The following is a 21,939-nucleotide window of genomic DNA, read 5'->3' as shown; positions in this document are numbered from 1 at the left end:
ATGTGACTCCCTGTCTGTTAAAACATAATAACAAATGAAATGGACAAAATAAGGACTCAAGCTTTCCCACTGCATAAGCATCCTATGTACTGTGTCTGTCCATTCTCAAGAGACTTCTGAAGAACCAGAGGGTCAAATGAAACTGAGCCTTCTCTTGTTTCTTCCTTTGATACTTTACCAGCTTTTAAGAACAGCACAGCTTTTCCTTTCCCAGCCATGAAGGATTTCTTTTTATGTAGATTTGTCTACCTGGAGCTCCCAGCTGCTGCGAAGACCCCTTGTACCAGGTTCCGCTGGTGGCAGCCTGTGTTCTCAGGGGAGGACTATGACCAGTGGGCCATCGACGACATCATCATTCTGTCAGAGAAGCAAAAGCAGGTTATTCCAGTTGTCAACCCAACTTTGCCCCAGGTATGTCTCCTGCTGGAATAGTGAACCAGGGAAGGAATGACTGGCTTTTTTCTTTTGTATTGGATATTTTATTTACATTTCAGATGTTATCCCCTTACCCCATCCCCCCTATCCTCCTGCCCAGGAACTCCCTATCCCATTCCCCCTCCTCCTGCTTCCATGGGGATGTGCCTCCACCTACCCCCCACTCCCACCTCCTCACCCTTGAATTCCCCCACACTCAGCATCCAGCCTTCATGGGACCAAGGATCTCTTCTCCTACATATGCCTGACAAGGCCATCCTCCCCTACATATCCAAATGGAACCATGGATCCCTCCCTATGTGCGCCCAGGCTGGTGGTTTAGACCCTGGGAGCTCTGGTGGTTGGTATTGTTGCTCTCTCCTCATGGGGCCACAAACCCTTTCAGAACCTTCAGCTCCTTCTCTCTCACTCCTCCATTGGGAACCCCATGATCAGTTCAATGGTTAGCTGTGAGCATCTGCCTCTGAATATGTCAAACTCTAGCAGACCTCTAAGGAGACAGCTATATCAGGCTCCTGTCAGCGAGCACTTCCTGATATCCACATCAGTGTCTCCCTTTGGTGACTGCACATGGGATGGATACCTAAGTGGAATGGTCTCCAGATGGTTCCTCCTTGAGTTTCTGTCCCACACTTTGTCTCCATATTTGCTCCCTTGAGTATTTTGTTACTCCTTCTAAGAAGGACTGAAACACCCACACTTTGATCTTCCTTGTTCATGAGCTTTATGTGGTCTGTAAGTGGCATCTTGGGTATTGTGAGTTTCTGGGTTAATATCCAATTATTAGTGAGTGAATACCATGTGTGTTCTTTTGTGAACACACAAAAGTTACCTCACTCAGGATGATATTTTCTAGTTCCATCCATTTACCTAAGAATTTCTCAAATTCGTAGTTTTAATAGTTCCATTGTATAAATGCACCACATTTTCTGTATCCATTCCTCTGTTGAAGGACATCTGAGTTCTTTCCAGCTTCTGGCTATTATAAATAAGGCTGCTATGAACATAGTTGAGCATATGTCCTTGTGTCAGACAGGGCACTGGGTAATGTGAAATTAATTAAATTTCTATGTTCATATTGTTACTGTTCCCTTTGTAGTAAGAAAGTTCAGTCCTGGGCTTCTAGTTCATCAGTCATTCAGACGTGAGAAAGATTGTGAAGTCTAGTTATCAACAAAAATGTTAATGTGTTTAAACAATAATTAGAAACATAGTGGTAAAAAATTTTTGGTTGCTAAGTCTTCAAGGGGAAATATGGTTGCATTTTTTTGTGTTAGTTTAGCAGTTCTGTATTTTCATAGAAATGTGAATGGTGTGTGGGCCACGTGAGAACTAAGTATTTCCTCCTTGTTTTCAGTGTCATCAAAGTGTCTTCCTTTTGCTTGTATTCTCCCTATTAGAACTTTTATGAGAAGCCAGCGTTTGATTACCCTATTAACCAAATGAGTGTGTGGCTGATGTTGGCCAATGAAGGGATGAGTAAAAACGAGAGCTTCTGTGCCACTACGCCTTCAGCCATGGTGTTTGGAAAGTCAGACGGAGACAGATTTGCCATAACTCGAGATCTGACCCTGAAACCTGGATATGTGCTCCAGTTCAAGGTATTTGTGCAGCAGGGGTCTTCCCAGAGCAGATGAGTAATGGAAAAGTCTCACGTTTATATACAAAAAAAGAACGCAGATTTTTCATATTCTGCTAAAGAAGCGACACACTTGAATGAAGGCTCTGCTGGCTTAGGATGGTAAAGCTTTTCAGCTGTATTTATGAGGGAGACCATTGGCTAGTTTTGAGGGAGTCTCAGAAATTGTTTCAATAGCATTATGTTGCCATGCAACTCTCCCATATTTGAAATTAAAATTGGCTGAGGATTTTGAACTGAGAGTGATGTAACGAACCCCTGTTTTCAAATCATTCTAGATAAGGCCTGTCTGTCTCACTGGTGGTTTGGAGCTTATGTTTTTGTTGTGTATTGGAGGTCTAGCACAGGACCTTGCATACACTAAGTGTGCTCTAAGCCCAGCCTGTATTTTATGCATTTACTATAGTGTTTTAGAATTCCCTTCCTGTAATTTGGTTTCACTCTGTTTTCCCTAACTCTCCTTAAAGCACATTGTTTTTCAAGCTGTGGTAACATGCTAAAAAAAAGTAGGAAGTATTTACCCTGACAAACTCTTGTCTCAGAACCTAATCAAAATTTCATTGTGTTTGTTTATAGTAAAATCCCACTGGTGAATTTTGGAGTCGAAAGCAATGCAGTTTTAATAAGCCACTACAACTACATGGTCTTTATATAACAATAGGATTAAATAATAACAGACATTAAATAATTTACAAGTAGAGCTATTAAAGAGATCAGTTTATGGGTAGTTCTTCAATATAATTTCTATAGACCTATACACAAGGTAGTTAGTCACAAATAAAATAATTAGGAAATGGTAATTGCCTTTTTATATTTTGAATTTAAAAAGGCAAAATAAAAGAATCAGTGAAATTTTCAGGTATTTTAAAAGGGCAACAGCATATAATACTTAAGAAAAATCCTAATTCTCACATCACAGCTAGTAATTTGTGCTCATTAGTTAATGATGGGTGTTAATTATGGATTGGTGGTCAATATATACTAGAAACCCTTAAATTGTCTTTTGGTATCCTTTGCATAAAAAATATAGTTCTGGTGCATTCTAGGTAACTGCTTGCCATATTACAAATACCACGTCTTAGGAGTATAGACACCAAAACCGTTGCCCTAGTCCTCCGGGATCTCAGGAACTAGAAAATAAGCCAGAAAGGTAACCAGTCACTGTACAGTCACAGGGTTCCAGGGGAATAGTCCCAGACACTGTGAGTGAGCCCTGCACAGCACCTGACAACATCACACAGGTTAAATAGATGGGATGTAGAACAGTGACCATTACCAAAGGTGCGCTAAACAGCGTTCAAATTCATTTAGAGAGGAAACCATCTTAAACTATAATTCCAAAACCTAGTGCTGTGCTAAAAGGATTCCTGTAATAAAAAGAATACATGGAACTTTTAAAATTTGAAGAGTTTCTAGATTTATGAGTGATATCACTCCTGAGGCCTCTCTCTGGAAATCTCCCACAGGGAGAATTTTGCACCCTGTGCAGTGTGGGATGTAATAATAAAGCACTCTGAAACAGGAAGCAGGAGGTAAGTTCTTAACACATGATAATTTCAACTATAGAACCAGAATATATGCCTCTAAATAAAGGGCAGGAAAAACAGAAACGGCTGTGCCAGGGTGGTGGCGGCTGCATATTTTACAGTTTTTAAACAATGCCCACTTTATGTTGACAGTCATGTGACTTGCACATAACATCTCTATGCCATTACTAAACTGAGTCTAGGACAGAAGCTTGGCTCTTTCTTAACAATGATCTTTATTTTTCCTTTAAAAAAACCTGATCTCTTGAATCAGACAGACAGACAGACAAGCATTGTGAAACAATGCTTGTTTCACAGAAAGGAGAGGCAGCCTACCCTTTGAACAACCACATTCTAAAGGAAAGCTACTTGTTCATCTGCTCTGGGAATAGGAATGAAAAACACTTCTGACTCAAGAAACCCAGAAGATGAGAGTTTGGTCCAGCTCTCTATTGAAATGAAACCTTCTGGAATTTACAGAGGTCTGGGTTGAATGTGAGCTGTATCTTTCTTATCACTTAAATGTCATGTCAAAGCATAGCAGGGCCCCTGGCTGGCATTGCACCTAATTCAATAAATAATATCTTAAAGCAAAATCTCGTCTAATTCTGCCCTTCGTTCTAACAGCTAAACATAGGGTGTGCCAGCCAGTTCAGCAACACTGCTCCGGTTCTCCTGCAGTATTCACATGATGCTGGCATGTCATGGTTTCTGGTGAAGGAAGGATGCTTTCCAGCTTCAGCAGGCAAAGGATGTGAAGGGAACTCCAGGGAATTGAGTGAGTCTACTGTCTATTATACTGGGGACTTCGAAGAATGGACAAGAATCACCATTGTCATCCCAAGGTCCCTAGCATCCAGGTAAAGCAATCTCTCTCATTGTGAGCCATAGCACCATAAACTCTGGCTGTTCCTACCCAAGCAGTGACTTGAGGAATAATAATAATAATAATAATAATAATAATAATAATAATAGTTACTGAAATAGAATTGCCAAAATAGCATAAGTGGGTAGTGAATCCTGTTACTCAGTCAGCAATTAGCTCATTCAACAAGTATCTGTTCCTCACATACCTATCTGTCACATGTACAGGCTGGCATACAGCAGTGAGCAAAAGATGTTAAGGGTTAAAAGAACCACGTGGCCTTACAGCAAGCTTTTGCCATATACAGATGTTTGTTAATTTAATGCCTCCTTACATAGAAGAGTTGAAGTATCTTTCCATGTAAATGGTCACTTTAAATAGATTACTAAAACAATAAGAGAAAAATTTTTAAAACCTTGATGGGAGGATGATATAAATAGACAGAGAACTCAAAATGAATCAAGTTCAATAAAGAAGGAACTAGTTTAGCTCTCAGCTTCTTGTCAGCTAAGAAATACAGGATCCTTTCATCCCCATTGGTGAGTTTTAAACAAAAGAATAAAAGCAAGCATGTTCTGATTTTTTTTGTAAAGACATATTTATCCAGGTTCAATATTCTAGAATAAATTTAATATCATCTTGTATCAGATATAGTCGCAAAAGAGAAAGATCATTGATTTTCACTTTCATTTTAGAAAAGATAAAGAAACATTCTTCAGGTAGACACTTCTTAGTTACGTTCTGGAGCCTTTAACTTTAGAACTGAAGTCATACAAGACGCTGTTTCTATTGCTTCTTGATGGTGTAACACAGAGTTAAGATACTCACTAGTGTCATTCAGCAATACTCCAAGAGTCTTTATTTCCTGGAATAAGGTAGGCCACATTCTTCCAGACTTGACATAGCCTAATAAACTGTAAGTTTGTGAAGCACTTGGCTATCCAGAACCCAGGTACACCCTCCCTGCTCCATGGGGGAACTGAAGCAAGGCTCCAAGTGCAAGAAGCAGATTCTTTGCCAACCTATGCTAGATGCATAAACTAAGCAAGAAACAAACTTCTGTTGGACTAAGGTCACAAGGTTGGGAGTTGTTTGTTGCTACAAGAAACCTATCCTGTGCTCTGATGTGCCGATAATCAAAGTAGCTTAGCCACAAAGCTGCTAAGCACTTTTCTGTCTCTAACATTCCCACCTAATGATCATAGATTTACTGAGCACGATCTAGCTACTCAAACTAATTACATTCTCTGCCTCTACCATTCGTTAAGTGTGCAGTCCTCTAGGACATGGACTATAGCTGTCAGTGGGCAAATGTGTCTTTGTTAGATCAAAGATGTAAAACTCTGTGTGACCCTGATAAATTGTAAAGCAGAATCTTTAAATATCAGCTATTTTTTTTAAAACTAGCCATAAAATTATTTTAATCATTAGATTCCTGTCAAGTTACATAGTGTCTTTGTTTTGTATGTCAGTTTTATGTTATGGTTTAGCTGAGAAAAATAAAAGACAGAGACAAGAAGAAATGGGAAGATCCTAGCAGTCAGGCACCTGGTCTATAGAAAGTCTGAACTTCAAGAAGTTTGCTATCTCAGTCTCTTTGATCCAAGAGCAGTGTCTAGGATGAGTCTCCATCACTAAGACAGTTCTCTCTGAGAGGAACTCTCCAGTCCGTTGTTCTCAGTCCCTGGTTCCACCCTACCTGCCTCCATACCTGAGGAATCGTTCACCTCCATAAGGACCTATCTAATGTTTGCCATCTTTGAGAGCCATATCCTCTTGCCACCCATTCATCTGAAGCTGTCAGGGCAGCCTGTTTGATTGATTGTTTGTTCATTTTTCTCACATCAACCACCCTTCATGGTTTCTGAAAGTATGGCCTCAAGACAGCTCTTCCAAATACACAGCTGGAGAGTAGCAAGTGGCTCCCTTCACTACGATAACTAGAATATTGGATGACTTAAAACATCATTATGAAAACAGACAGTTTCCACGAGGAGTCCAGGAACACAAATCCTTTTTGGTTTCTCTTAGGCTCTGAAAAATTTTGGTTAAATCTGTAAATTACAGTGTCCTCATTGGTGGGCAGAGTAGCCCAGTTGGTAAGCCCACTTGTGACCAATAAAAAAAGCCCAGGCTTCATATCAGTAAATAGACCAAATGTTTTGAGGCTCTCAATATTTGGATATTTTCTTGAATTTCAGCTTTGAGGAAAAAAAACTCTTCTCCATTAGAATCCAGCTTCCTGGGTTACTTTGGATCCCCAAAGTAACCCAGCTTGCTGATTGACACTGTTTGTGATGACGAGTCCTCTGCTAAAGAGTAGTAAATGTGTTCCTATTTACCCTAGTAAGTGAGCTGTCTCTCAGTTTACTTTCTGTAATACATCATGCACAGGAAGCTCCAAGCGCAGTGTTCCGGTTCTGTTTCTGGCAGCCATGTTGGTGAACTTTGGGTGTGTATTCTCACATTCCTAAGAGACACATTATCACAGCAAACTCTGTTCCTCTGCCTCTTACAGTCTGCCCACTATGATTCCTGAACCTTAGGTGCAGGAGCAGTGTGGTAGATGGATCCACTGGGATTGAGCTCTATAACTTGACATTTTGATTGGTGTGGCTTTCTGTAATGGTCTCCGTCTGTTGCAAAGAGAAGTTTCCTTGATAAGGAGTGACAATTACATTTACCTGTGGATATGAGAATTAAAGTTTATAATGTAGTTAGGAACTCACAGCACCACTTTAATGGACATTTACTTAAACTAATACATCTGTATATCAAATAATTCTTGTGCTTTGGGGCTACCAACCTCATGAAAATAGTTTGAGGACACCTGCATCAACAGATTTCAACTATGTGATTTCTCCTTCATGTTTCTCTCCTTCCCAAACAACCTATGGTTCAGCACAGAACTTACTTTCCTCGTATTCTGTCCACTATTCTACAGGCAAGATCTGGCACCTCGTGGTCACATCCAGTGCTCTCTTAATTCTTTCCAGCCTCTTCTTCTTATTCCACCAACTTTGAAGACATTAACTTACTGGTGTCCAAACATAGTGTTGAGTCACTGAGACTAGAAGCAGGTATCAGTTGCTAGGTGCAATGTGAAGATATACAAGCAATTGCACAGGTGTGAAGCCTTGGTCCATTTGATACTCCCAACTCAAGACCAGCAGGGCACTTTTTCTTTGTTCGTTCACAGGTAGCAGTGCTGATAGGCATCTCATCTGGTTACTGAGAAGGTTCAGAATGAGCAGCTTAGAGTTTTAAAGTGAGATGGGGAGGAATGAGGCAGCCATGAGTAGCAGCCATGAATTGCAGGGGAGCTGTCTGTACAGCCTCTCCTCTTCTGTTGTCAATGCCAAATAGCCAGAGTCCCTTTATGTGCCCCAACAAAAAAACATTCTATTTGATGGCCTCAAAAGACTGCCAAATAATTTGTTGGAAAGGAGTCCAGAGGGAGCAGGAGGGAGATAGGAGACCATCATGGCCAATATATATGATCAAAATACAAAATGTTATATATGTGTGAAATTATCAAATCATAAATAATTTTTTCAAATGGCCTCCCTAAAAATAACCTAAAATTGATATGATAGAAGGGTGAAAATTAACTAAAGAATAACATTAGGTTGTTACTAAAAGAGCATGGGGTAGGAAAATATTCAAACAAAAATTTATGATATATCTGGCATCAAAGGTCTTCTTAGAAAAATCTGTAAGACCATTGTACCTATGTCCTCCTGGATGTTAAACTATTCATGCTGAAGAAATCAGGCAGGTTTGAGAAGCAGGTGTGACACTCAGGGACATACTGGCTCAGGTGAGTTTGTCTGAGACCTTTTGCATTCCCTTATTTGGTAAGATGTGATGGTAAGAACAGACCTGTTTCTCCCAACAGCAAGACCAGATTCCGATGGATCCAAGAGAGCAGCTCTCAGAAGAATGTACCCCCATTTGGCTTAGATGGGGTATACATATCTGAGCCTTGTCCCAGTTACTGCAGTGGTCATGGAGACTGTATCTCAGGGGTGTGTTTCTGTGACTTGGGGTACACAGGTAAGAACCCCGATTTATCATTTTCTGTGTTGAAGAATTCTAGAACTTGGGCATCTAGGCACTTGACTCAACCTACCAAAAAACAAACAAACAAACAAACAAACAAAACAAAAAGAAACCACCCTGCTAAGTTTCACTCATGTGTTTGTTATTTAAAAGCAATCATAATGTACATCACTTGGGTTCTAAGTCATGCCAACTTTATAGTAAATACTTTTATTTTTATCCCATTTGATTCTAAGAATGAATAACTGTATTATAGTACTGCTGACCCTGTTTACATTTGAGGAAACTGAGGCAGAGAACGGATTTTTGATTTTTAAACAATTCTCCTTGGGTTACAGCATTGCTAGAAGTGGGTCTGTGCTCATACAACATGCAGTCTCAGAAACCCAAACTGAGTTCTTAACCCCACATTTACAGGTTCTCCCTAAGCTCTTTATAATGAATATATATATATATATAGTATATATATATATATGCATATACATATATATGAAATATGCTTTTCTCCATTTAAAATTAAACTGCGACATAAACTTCTAAGCCTAAGACTGTCAAAAATAAAAGGAGCTTTATGTAAGCGAGGTTTTACAGCACTCACCTTTGGGTGTTGCCATAGCAAAAGTTTCAAGAAAGCCTAGATTAAAGCTTAAAATTAGAGAAAATATCTTAAGCTACAAAATCTTCGTCTAAAGTTTTTCTGGCAGCAACATCAAAAGGGTCCTTCCCAGCTTGTCAGTACGCAGGCCTTCATCTGGCGAACAACCAAAGACAGACTGGCTTGCTCTTGCAAGCCTCTGTGTATGTCACAGAGTTTCAAGGACAGCATTTTAAAATTCTGTATTGCCCTTCCTACTAAGACTCGTAGTGGCTTTACTGTGGACAAGATCTCTGCTCACATAAACTCTCTAAGTAGGAACAACCATGGACATCCATCATTCCCAGCATTTGTCCTCATTTGACAGTAAATAAGTCACCAGGGCTGGGAGATGGCTCAGGGATCAGAGCTCACTCTGCTCTTGCAGGGAGCTGGGTTTAATGCCCAGCCCCACATTGGTGGCTTACAACCATATGTGTGTCCAGTTCGTGGGGGTTCTGACACCTCCACTTCCACAATTGCCTGCATTCATTTGTACAGATGTGCATACATACAGAGAAACACGAATGCATATGCTTTTTAAAAATTAAAAAAGTGCCTTTTTAAAGTTAAAAATTAAACAAAAATTGGCAAATTTCATTGATTTACTTGTTTTGTTGTTTTGTGATGGGGTCTCATGTAGCCCAAACTGATTTTGAATTTAGAAGGTGGCCAAGGATAGCTTTGAACTTCTGATCCTTTTGCCTCTGTCTTCCAACTGCTGGGATTTCTGGCATACACCACACTCCTGGCAGTAATTTTAATGTTAGTAATAGTGGCTGTCTTTAGGCAGACAGTTGCACAATACAGACTCTTCCTTGCCCATAAGTCAAGTGTATCTTTCAATACTTAGTGATTTCAACAAAACTTGTACATGTTTCTTTCCCCTGAAGCTGCACAAGGAACCTGTGTGTCAAACATCCCCAACCACAGTGAGATGTTCGATAGGTTTGAGGGGAAGCTAAGCCCACTATGGTACAAAATAAGCGGAGGTCAGGTTGGGACAGGCTGTGGAGCCCTTAACGACGGCAGGTCCCTCTACTTCAATGGCCTTGGGAAAAGGGAAGCCAGGACAGTCCCACTGGACACCAGGAATATCAGGCAAGTTGTCAATTAGAACATTTCTTTTGAATACAGTAGACTACTGTTATGGAATATCTTGTATCTCTACCTGTGGATTACAATATGTAAAATAAAGTTTAACATAAGCTGCATGATAAAATAGATGGGTAATGAGAACAAATGACACCAGAGTTTGACATTAACACAAGCTTGTTTTCCAGGCCTCTATGATATTTTTTTCACCTTAGTTTTCAAAAGTTCTGCATTATCCTGTAAACTTATATACACTTAATGTAAACTGATAAAGCAAATATATTTCCAACTTTGAATTTTATGTCTGAAAATGATCCCTCTGTCTACTTGGACAGTCCATTTGTGGTCATTTACTGAAAATTGCCCCCCAGGAGAATTAGAAGCCTACCCTGCCACCTACTGGTAGAACCAAGAACTGTTTGGCTCTAAAGTCAAAGTTTCCTAAAAGGAAACTGCTTTTTTACATCAATTACATTACGTGGAAATTAGAAGGAAGGCAACAAGGAAAAAAATAAGTAAATTTTAGAGGTGGTCTTTACTAAAAATGCAGCATTGCCTTTCATATTTTTCTACTGTGAGTCTTTTCCATGTTCCCTCAGCATCCTGTCCTCAAAGGTTTGCCTGCTCAGCAGGATCATGGCTTCTATGACTGAGGCACAATTTACATCACACTGGGTGTCAGCTGTGGGGAATTTAGCCAGCTTTCTCTAAGTCAGTATCAGACAGGGGATCAGCTTAAATGCTTGCGGAAGTGACTGATCCTTATGTATCTGACTTTAAAAGTGGTACTTGAGAATGATAGGAAGTTTTATTGTTCTTTTGTTTGTAACTAAACTGAAGTTTTTATGTTTGTTTGATTCCCCCAGACTTGTTCAGTTTTATATACAAATTGGAAGTAAAACATCAGGTATTACCTGCATCAAACCACGGGCTAGAAATGAGGGTAAGCTGAATTTTTTTAAATTTTAAATTTTTTTAAATTTTAATTTTTTAAAATTAGGTTTAGCATTTTATGTGTTGAGGAAGTGTCTGTGCATTTATGTGTGTGTACCATGTGTGAGCTGGTGCTTGAGGAGGCCAGATCCCCTGCAACTGACATTATAAATAGTTGTGAGCCATTGTTTAGGTACTGGGAATTGAACCCAGATCCTCTGGAAGAGCAGCCAGTGCTCTTAACCACTGAGCCATCTCTCCAACCCCAGGCGACTGTGTTTCTATAGAAGTTATGGCAACTTTGGCTACTTAGCCTTTTTTTTCTCTCCCAAAGTCTGATGTGGATTATTTCAGTTTCCCTAGATCATACCTGCCCTCTGTTCTGCTTCAGTAGAAAAAGCTGCTGTGCAGACCCCAGTCCCATAGCTTCTTCATGAGCTCCCTAAGCCTGAAACCCATGCCTGCCCTGGGTCCAGGCAGAAGCAAGTGGCATTTGTTTTAGTGAGTTCTACTTCTCTATAACCCCCAAAGCAAGGGAAAAACAATAGGAGAGATTTTTGCATTCAGTGTGAAAACTAAACTTATTTGCATAGAGAATTTTTGAATTGTATATTAGGTTCTACTTTTGCTCTTGGACATTCTGGAGGGGACAGAAACCTTGTTCTTTTCTGAGTACCTATTTGCTGCAGATACTACTATCTCAGAACTGTTTATGACGAGTGGAGAAGGAGGCAAAGTGGCCAGGGAACATGTACACAGGCATACAGAGAGAAAGTAGACAAAGAAGGATTTGACCCATCAGCTCTAGGATTTATGCCTTTTGCATCATATGATTGACCCTCTCTTCTGCTGACCTAAACTCTATGCTCACTCACTCTTTTTTGGTTCCCACTTTTCACCCTCAAATTATAAGGTGCTTAAAGAAACTCAGCAGCAGCCTTGAAACATAAGTGGCTCCCATATTCCTGTGGGTATGCTAGGATTCCTTCCAGAGCCCTACATGTGTCTGGTTCTTAACACAGAATCCACAGACTTCTCCTGTGGTTCTTTCTCGATACTTCATCATCTTAAAACCCCATTGGTTTTTACATCATTATCATCTAAGTTTGTTACCACATTAGGCTGTGTCTATATATGATGCTCTGGACCAAACGGTACCCACTGTGGAGAGCTCTGCTTAACCCTGATCATCCCTGTCTGAAGGTTTCAATGGTTTCCTGTGACTGTCTTTCTTTTGTTTGTTTGCTTGTTTTGTTGTTGTTGTTGTTTTTGTTTGTTTGTTTTTTTGAGACAGGGTTTCTCTGGGTAGCCAGGGCTGTCCTGGAACTCACTCTGTAAACCAGGCTGGCCTCAAACTCAGAAATCCACCTGCCTCTGCCTCCCAAGTGCTGGGATTAAAGGCGTGCGCCACCACTGCCCGGCTTCCTGCGACTGTCTTAATGTTTTTGCTTTAGTAATTATTCAAATCATCCTTCTGCTGAGGAAGCAATCTAGAAACTTTAATAGGCCATGTTTCATTCCTTCATGTTTTTCTGCAGATATGTATACAGTCTGATATGTTGTGGGTATTGCAGATAAAATATCTCCACAATGTCACCACGTTTGCAGCAGTCACAATGAGCTAGGTTATGCTGCAGTAAAACAAATAACCCCTTAAAACAAAATAAAAATACAGTGTTTTCTTCATTGTGCTACATTTTCTTCATGGATTGTCTGATGTCCTCATTCCAACACTCAAAATTCTGAATGTTTGTTGGGTGTTGCCAGCCATGTGGCAGAGAGAAATCTGTCCCATGTGTAGGCTGGGGAACAGCCAGGATAGCATAAATGGCCACCCAACAGCCAAGTCTAGTTCCAAAAAAAATGTCGAGTAGTAAACTATAAAGAAAAAGTAATGAAGAAAATGTTAGATTTCGAGAGAAAGACAGAAACAAACTGTTGAGACAGGAAGTAAGCACATAGGGATGGTGATTCTGATAGAACAATCTCACCACCATCTCACCAAGCAAATGACAGCTGATAAATTTAATCCAACAGAAGGTGAGTGATGTAAAAAAAATCCACATTTATACCCCTATTTGTATATAAGATTTTAAAAGGCTTTGGGGGAAACATATACTTATCATTGACATGAGATTCACTCTCTACTTGCTGTAGATGCTGTTTGCACTGTGAGGTTAGTTCCCCTTAGGATCCCTTTAGGAACAAGCAATTTGTTCTCAGCTAGCCCTGAACCATTTTCTTAGATTTGGTGTTACCCATATAATTCACATCCCATTGGCATTTCTCATCCTTTTAGTGAAGCCTTGTTGTTAACATGTAAATCTGACTAAATCCTTGAGCAAATCTCTCCCAGTGATAAAGTGAAGATTCTTTACTTACTCAAGCTGAAGCATCAATTTACATATTTGGAATTAAAGTCAAAATTAGGCTGTCTTCAATAAGACTAGGCAGAATGCAGATGGAGTTGTAGTTTAAAAAGAGAAATAAATGCTTTACATGCTTTAAACATTCAGTAGATGTGCTAAAGTGACTTGGCTTATTCAAATCTACAATGCGTTAGATGACACAGTTAATGAGGCTTAGCAACTGGCAGAAACTATGGATATTGCTGCTCTCCTCCTGACAGTCCTCTGCTCACATACTTGTCTGGGAGGCCCTCCCTCATCACAGTTCAGAATTAAAGTTTCATCTCTGTAGACCTCATTGCTGCATGTAGGTAGACATGACTCTCCTGAAAAAGCTAGTGAGGGGGGAAAGGCAGAAGCAAGCTCCAAATGAAAGACACGCCTCTGAGCATGCCTTTCCTGTTTTGATGAACACCTCAAATCTTTTTAAATCTGCGTTTGCTAACATGTAAATTCTGATTTAAGGGGATTGGGATGGTATGCTGCATGATAAGTTATCATAAAGACCAAGAGCCTGAAAGTAACAAATGTGTGGTATCTTATGATTCTCCTACAAGGCAGGAGAAGACACAGCTCAGCTGAAGAGCTTATGAGGCTGCAGTCAAGGCAATGGACAGACAGGGGACAGAGGTTGGGAGACTTTGCTGAAGGCTGGGTGATCTGTTTCAAGAACTGGGCAGAATCTCTGTCTAGATTCTCTCCATCCTTCCAGACCTGTCCACAGACTGTTAGAATATCTTCTTACATGCATGTATGCTTCCTCATAGCCACAGATCCAGAAGGAGGAATCCCCAAAGCCTTTCTTTTTTCCTTTTAGTACTTCTCAAAAGGGCTCACACATTGTTTAGTGAGCCCTGCACTACTGAGCTCCACTACAGGCTCAACCTCCATGCTTTTAATGGCCTAATTTCAAAAGCCATGTGGTTCCTACCACATTCTGCTCATTAGAAGTAAGTTACTAAATCTCTCTGTATACAGAGGGAAGAGATTTAGTTGCCACTTTTTTTTAAGACATATATATGTGTGTGTGCCGTATGTGTATGTAATCCTGTATGACAGAAAAGGGCATCCTATCCCATCGTTGATGGTTGTGAGCCACCATGTGGGTGGTGGGAATTGAACTGAGGACCTCTGGAAGAGCAGCCAGGGCTCTTAACTGCTGAGCCATCTCTCCAGCCCTTTGTTCTACTTTTTAAGGAGAAAAGCATCAATGAATTTGTGAACTTACTTTTAAAACTATCACAGATAGAGAACACCTTTTCAGATGATGCAGGAGGGTCTGTATTTCCATGATATTTCACTTGGAATACTTCAATCCCCCTTCTACAGTGCCTGCTCCTACTCAACTACCCTACCCCACCACTTCTTTTCCCTTCCTCTCCCATCTCTTTTCCATTACTTAACTGAATATAAACTATATTAAATCAAATCCATAGTCACAGAAAATATAATTTTTGAAGTGTCTATGCTCTCAGACATCACAGTTCAGAATTAAAGTTTCATCTCTGTAGACCTCATTGCTGCATGTAGGTAGACATGACTCTCCTGAAAAAGCTAGTGAGGGGGGAAAGGCAGAAGCAAGCTCCAAATGAAAGACATCCAACATTACCCTTTGAAAAGTAATAGGACATATTTTGAATAAACACTGAGAGCTGCTGAGTAGTGCTTTTGCCAGACAGCCCCTGGGCTGACTCAGATGAAGGCTGGAAACCCCAGATTCATTTTTTTATGAGGTTTCTTGTGACTCTCTGCTCTCCTCACATGTGGGTGTCCCCTCGGTTAGCAGCACTTCTTTTTTATTTTTATTTTTTTAGATATTTTATTTATTTACATTTCAGATGTCATCCCCTTTCCTCATTTCCCCTCCCTAGAACACTATCCCCCTCCTCCTTTTTGCTTTTGTACCATTTTAATTACATGCATGCATTAAGGTCAATTCTAGGTTGAGGGTCTAACAACACAATAGATGCAAATAGTCAAGGAACAAGCAAGACAATAAACACAAATAGTCAAAGAACAAGCAAGGCATTAAACACAGTTATGTGAATACTCCCCTGAGTGATCACTGTTTCTAAGGGCTTATCAGGATGAACAAAATATCTGAGCTGACTTCCCTGTCCTAGCCAAAAGCCATTTTCATGTCTGAAGCCTACTTCCTTCTTCTAGCCTAAAACTTAGATACATGTCTGATATTACTTCTTTGTTCTAGCCTAATATTTAGATTTGGTTAACAGCACTTATAACTCTCCATCCCTGCTGCTGTGTGCAGTCCAGCACACCCAGGGAGGCCTGTTCTCCTCTTTCTCATTTCTGTTTTCTCTCAGAACTTGACAGATTCTGTTGTAAACACACTGGATGCTCTGCAGTTCTCTAGCTTTTCACAGATTTGTCACTGTTCCTGGCGCCATCACCTGTCAGGAGGAGCACCTGTAATGGCATGTACTGCCAATTTGCTCTGAGCTGCTTGCTCTTCATCGTAATATTTGTCAACTCTTTATGCTAATTAAGTCTTTGTTATTTAATATTACAATGGATGGAGGAGCTCTAGTTAGTAATATATTGTAAGTCAAATATTCCATGAACAATTCATAACTTTTCAAGCATTAAAATATAATAAAAGAGACAACAGATAAAACTTTACTGGGCATAATTTCTATAAATGCTTAAGAACTAGATCAATGTCCCCCCAACTATGATTATGAATATTCGATACCAATTTTACAAATAATTGTAGAATAAGCCATTAGATACCCTCAGCTTCTCTTACAGATATATATTCATATATACACTCATATGCATAGATCCTTTCATATATAGCCATATACAGAGAACATCCATGTGTGTGTGTGTGTGTATAGTCCCACAACCATAACCATAGCAATTTTCTCTCTATTGACCATTAGCCTTCCCCTTTGTCCCCTTTTAAAAGTAACAACATTTCTGAGAGAAATAGCAGCAGAGGTAGCATGTGACATCCCTTGCATGCAAACCTGTAGTTCCCCAGACCTTGTTACAGGGTGTGGACACAGATGGCACAGACAGAAGGAGGAGTGGCACAGAGAACAGGAAAGAGAAGCAACACTGGAGAGTCCCAGGTCTTGCTGCTTTACTCTTAAATTATCTGGCCTCATTCAGGTTTCACTAACCAAGGTCTGTCAGAATCTGCAGGACTGGCTAAAGGGTGCTCTGCCTAACATTTCCTGCTGAGCACCGCATACTGCCTACTGCTTCAACAGCAAGCATGTAGCTAGCTCATCTTGTGCCAGAGAAATTAAGATGTTTCTTCGGAGCATATAATGATGACTTGAGACATTGTGAAGCTCAGGCTAGAATCTAAATTTCAAGTACACGCTTTGGAGCAGCTCCCTAACCAGCTCACTCACCATTCCTACAAAGCTGAGTGGTCTTTAAAGGAGCTTATGTATTTCTTGTCTTCACTTACTGGGAGTGAGCTCATTAGAAACTGTCAGGAAATTGATGGGCCTATGAGTCTACTAATTCATGCCTTGTAAGTGAGATGGATGAGTGTTCTCTCTCTGAGACACAATCTAAAGTTGCTGTAGTTTTGCTGTTTAAAAAATACTGTTCCTTGCCTCTAAGAATGCTGTCTTAGTTATTGGATTTATGTCTTGTAACTCAGGGCTTGTTGTTCAGTATTCCAATGACAACGGGATACGCTGGCATTTTCTGCGAGAGTTGGATTTCATGTCGTTCCTGGAGCCACAGATCATTTCCATTGACCTGCCCCAGGAAGCAAAGACACCTGCCACAGCTTTCCGGTGGTGGCAGCCACAGCATGGTGAGTCACTGTTCTTTCCAACTTCCTGATGGCTTTCTAAAAGACATGTAATGTATAAGTGTGTTAATTTGCTGTCAATTTCTAGACAATTTGATTTAAAAACATGGTCACAAAGATATTCATATTGCTGTGTAATGAACCTGCTCCAACTGCTGCTGTTCATTTGATTTCAGGGAAGCATTCAGCCCAGTGGGCTTTGGATGATGTCCTTATAGGAGTGAATGACAGCTCTCAAACTGGATTTCAAGATAAATTTGATGGCTCCATAGACTTGCAAGCCAATTGGTATCGAATTCAAGGAGGCCAAGTTGATATTGACTGCCTCTCTATGGACACTGCCCTTATATTCACTGAAAACATAGGTATATATTGCTACCATATAACAGAAACATATTTGATTAACTACAGGACTAAGTTAACTAAAACACAAAAGAAATTTTCTACCATAAAATTATGTGCTTAACTTCCTGTGCTGAGAGAGGCTAGGGATGAAGAGCAGGGTATGCATCGTCCTCCAAAATGACCTGGCCACCTGGGCCTGCTGGAAGTTTCTTTCATGGAACAAGAGGAGGAGGAAGATGACTTGAAGGTAGAGAAATATGTCAGAGGACATACCTGTATTTTTTAGTTTGCAAACTTGAAAGTATATGACTCTATGAGTCCTTCTTAAGATAGCAAAGGTCTTGAACTTCATAGTCTGCCATATTTCTGATTCCATGGTGACAATATAAAAACAGTAAATATGAGAAGAAAATCAATGCAAATCTGAGGCCCTAAACATAAACCATTATTGGGTTTTCTGTAGGCAATGTGCTCACAATCATAAGCATCATAGAGGAGAATAATTCTGTTAAACCTTTGTTCTTGTTATTGTCATTGTTGACTATGTCTTTGGTAGGAAAACCTCGATATGCTGAGACCTGGGACTTCCATGTGTCGGCGTCAAGCTTCTTACAGTTTGAAATGAGCATGGGCTGCAGCAAGCCTTTCAGCAGCACCCACAGCATACAGCTCCAGTACTCTCTGAACAACGGCAAGGACTGGCATCTTGTCACTGAGGAATGTGTCCCTCCGACCATTGGCTGTGTGCGCTACACAGAGAGTTCAAAGTACACATCAGAAAGATTCCAGAACTGGAGGCGGGTCACAGTCTACCTTCCACTTGCCGCCAAGTAAGACTTGTCACTTGACTTCATGTTAGATTTCTGTCACCTAATTTGAAAGTAATGGTGATTCCACTTGGAAGTAGTGCTCACTGGGGTGATTATGCAAGAAATGTCTTGGGAAGGAGCATACTACATGGGGCCTCAGATTGCTGTTTTTAAATGTAACTAGAGAGTTCCAGAAGCTGTACTTGTGGTAGCTTCCTCATGTGATCCCTCCCTAGTTGGATTCTCAGCTCTGCTATAGACTGAGCCCATTACCCTGCAGTAAGTGTATGTTAAATACATATGGAGGTATCTTTTGCTGGTACAGTTCAGATAAGACATGCAACAAAAAATATAGGGGGAAAGCATAAGACACTGTATTAATTTTTTGTTAATATTTGTTTGAAATAGTTTGACATGGACCCACAAAGCCTAAACCAACGCCCACTTATAGCTCACGTATTCACTTTTGATACATTTATTGAATACCTACTTATTTTTAGTATCCTGATACCTAATGAATAAACTGATGCTATTACTTAGGATAGCGCACATCTAAGCATCTGTTTATCATGTGAAATGAAAACAGAGATACTGCACAAGATCCCAGACAACCAGCCTAGGGGGTAGTGGAAGATTGATGGAGGAGCTGACATTTCTGCTGAGTGAATGTGAGTGGGGCTTATCTAGGAAAAGAGGATCATGGGAGATCATACCTGCTGCTATAAAGCAGAACAAAATATAGAGGCCAGAGAAACTAAGAGTTGATGGGGTCAGTTCAAGGATTTGGTGATGCCAAATAATCTGAGGCAAGCTGTAGGAACAGAGAGGCTAACACCAATGAAGAAGACATAGGTGAATGGGATGCATCCACCGTCATCAGTGACTTGGTCTTGACAATGCACATGATGTGTGACCATCATAGTGTTAGGCAGAGTAACAATGCCATTACATTTTAATCTTAAAACCACCGTGCTTGTCACTGCCTCAGATTGAGGAAGAACCTGTCCTGAGAAATGGCACAACCTGAAATAGCATTACTGGGGGTCAGTCTTTGCTGGACCATGTTCTATATTCCAAATAACTAAGTCTTTTTCCATGCAGATGTTCCTTGGTAGCAGCTGCTGTTGTGTGGCAAGGCTGCTTGTACTTCTAGACAAAGTTCCCTTATGACTTAGTGTATTGTTTGCTTTCTAACAGTTCTCACAAAATACCTAACCAAAGGTATTTAAGGAAAGATTTATTTTGAGTTCCAAGGTAAAGTCCATTCTGGCAGGGAGGTTATAGCAGCTGGCCACACTGCATCTATAACCAAGACCCTACAGAAATTAATGTCTCTGCTCTGCTTTCTCCTTAGAGCCCTACCGCACCCATGGCGCTGCCTGTACACAGGGTAGAGCTTCCCTCTCCAGCTAAGTTTCTTAGGACACACCCTCATAGATACGTCCAGAGATGTGTTTCCAGGGATTCTAAATCCTGGAAAGTTGATAATGAAGATAAGTCATTGTGCTTACTATATCTCAAATAGTAGACTATACACACTGTAGAAAATAGGGAGTTGTATCCAGTTCTTAGCTTTAGAGACAGCGTGTTCAGGATCAACATAGAAAACACAAATACAATAGGACCCCGTATACCAGAAACTATTTAGAGTTTCTATGTAAGGTTCTAATTTTGCCTTTGTTGAGCCTTTGGTCCTTTTCCTAGTGCCTAACACCAGGCTGAAAACACCAGGCTGAAAGCAAATGCTAAAATTCTTCATGAACTTCAAAAACACAGGTCATGATTTCCAGATAGCATTTCTGTGTCACACATGTTGACTTTCCTATGAGAGAAATGGAAGAATGTTTGGATTGAGTTCATTCCATTATTCTCTTGATGGGCCAAGAGGAGAGAACATTTACTACTTAGTATGCAAATAAAAGTGTCTCAAAAAACAGGAAACTGGACTGTGGAAGAGGGTGCTTCATGGGGGAAAAGGGAAATAAAACAGAAACTCATGCTTTCAAAACTGCCTATCAAACCAACATTGTGGTTTTTGTTTGGTTTTATTTGTTTGTTTTTGTTTGGTTAGTTCTCCCAGGACGCGGTTCAGATGGATTCAGGCCAACTACACAGTAGGAGCAGATTCCTGGGCTATTGATAATGTTGTACTGGCCTCAGGCTGTCCTTGGATGTGCTCAGGACGAGGGATTTGTGATTCGGGGCGCTGTGTGTAAGTTCATAAATGGATACTTTCCTTGTTTGCAGTACCACAGTGAAACTGGCCTGTTGATGTCATAATAAACGATGCTTTTTCCCTCCTGTTTGTTGGTAGGTGTGACCGGGGGTTTGGTGGACCCTTCTGTGTTCCTGTTGTCCCTCTCCCCTCCATTCTGAAAGATGATTTCAATGGTAACTTGCATCCTGACCTTTGGCCTGAAGTCTATGGGGCAGAGAGGGGGAATCTGAACGGTGAAACCATCAAATCTGGAACATCTCTGATCTTTAAAGAGGTAAGCCAAGAGTCCTCCTGCTCTTCTCATCCCTTGAGCCTCACTGCCGAGAACAGATGCATTCTGGGTCTCTTTTTTTTGTTATTTCATGGACAGCACTGCCTTCTCGTACTCACCCTGTCTCACTAGGCACGTTCATTTTTTTCTTTTTTCTCTCTTCCTCCCTTCCCCCCCCCCACTTCCATCTTGTCTCTGAGATAAGGTCTTGCTCATTTTTGATGGTCATTTGCACATAACACTTTCCCTCTGCTTTGGAGATCAGACTTTTCATACTTTCTGCTGGAATTGATACATAAGAGTACATATGTATATAATCTGTAGAATTTGGTTGCTAGAAGGGAGCATTTCATAGTACTGAATTTTTATCTCACACTATTTATAAACCATTTTATGAAATCTTTTCTTTTTGTTGTTGTTGTGGTGGTGGTTGTTGCTGTTCCTTCTTTATAAATCTCCCTGCCAGGAGTGGAGTTGAATCTTTACTTAAAGGCCACTATAAAAACAAAGTGGTTAAGTCATGTTAACTTGCACTCTCGGACATTGTTAATATGCCTTTATAGTCTACCCTAGATGTCTAGTTAGAGAGGCATTAAGCAGCCGGATGATGCTTTGTACTCAGCTGGCACCTCTCCGTGTGTGAATGCATGCTACATCCCGTCCCTCTCAGCAAGAAGAGATTGACTAATCTAGGTGTGCAAATGAAGTCCTTGACAAAAGTCTGCATGGGTTTCTGTATAACCTTAATGAGTCAGACCAACCACTAAGAAAATTAGATACCCTGGAACTTTTTCAATTATAGCTAATAGATGCCAGTTAGCATACTTACTTGAATCCAAATTCTCCTCAAGTTTTGCATGGGTAAAGAGAAATACTTACTGACCTGAGTGATTTATAAGTCTT

General features: G+C 40.4%; 1 protein-coding gene across 1 annotated transcript in view; it reads left to right on the top strand.

Annotated features, from left to right (window-relative positions):
• Positions 1-21,939, top strand: part of Reln (reelin) — a 416,018-nt gene that overhangs the window by 319,405 nt on the left and 74,674 nt on the right. Inside the window, exons 26-36 of the mRNA XM_028778108.1 lie at positions 240-411; positions 1,836-2,036; positions 4,228-4,460; positions 8,364-8,521; positions 10,055-10,262; positions 11,123-11,199; positions 17,238-17,396; positions 17,570-17,758; positions 18,295-18,568; positions 20,619-20,759; positions 20,862-21,039. Coding sequence (XP_028633941.1) covers positions 240-411; positions 1,836-2,036; positions 4,228-4,460; positions 8,364-8,521; positions 10,055-10,262; positions 11,123-11,199; positions 17,238-17,396; positions 17,570-17,758; positions 18,295-18,568; positions 20,619-20,759; positions 20,862-21,039 — 1,990 coding nt within the window. The remainder of the gene's footprint in view (positions 1-239; positions 412-1,835; positions 2,037-4,227; positions 4,461-8,363; positions 8,522-10,054; positions 10,263-11,122; positions 11,200-17,237; positions 17,397-17,569; positions 17,759-18,294; positions 18,569-20,618; positions 20,760-20,861; positions 21,040-21,939) is intronic.

Source organism: Grammomys surdaster, unplaced genomic scaffold (assembly GCF_004785775.1).
Source record: "Grammomys surdaster isolate TR1022 unplaced genomic scaffold, NIH_TR_1.0 325, whole genome shotgun sequence".
Lineage (NCBI taxonomy): Eukaryota > Metazoa > Chordata > Mammalia > Rodentia > Muridae > Grammomys > Grammomys surdaster.
Note: the sequence above shows the minus strand (reverse complement) of the source record. Positions and strands in the feature narration are given on the sequence as shown.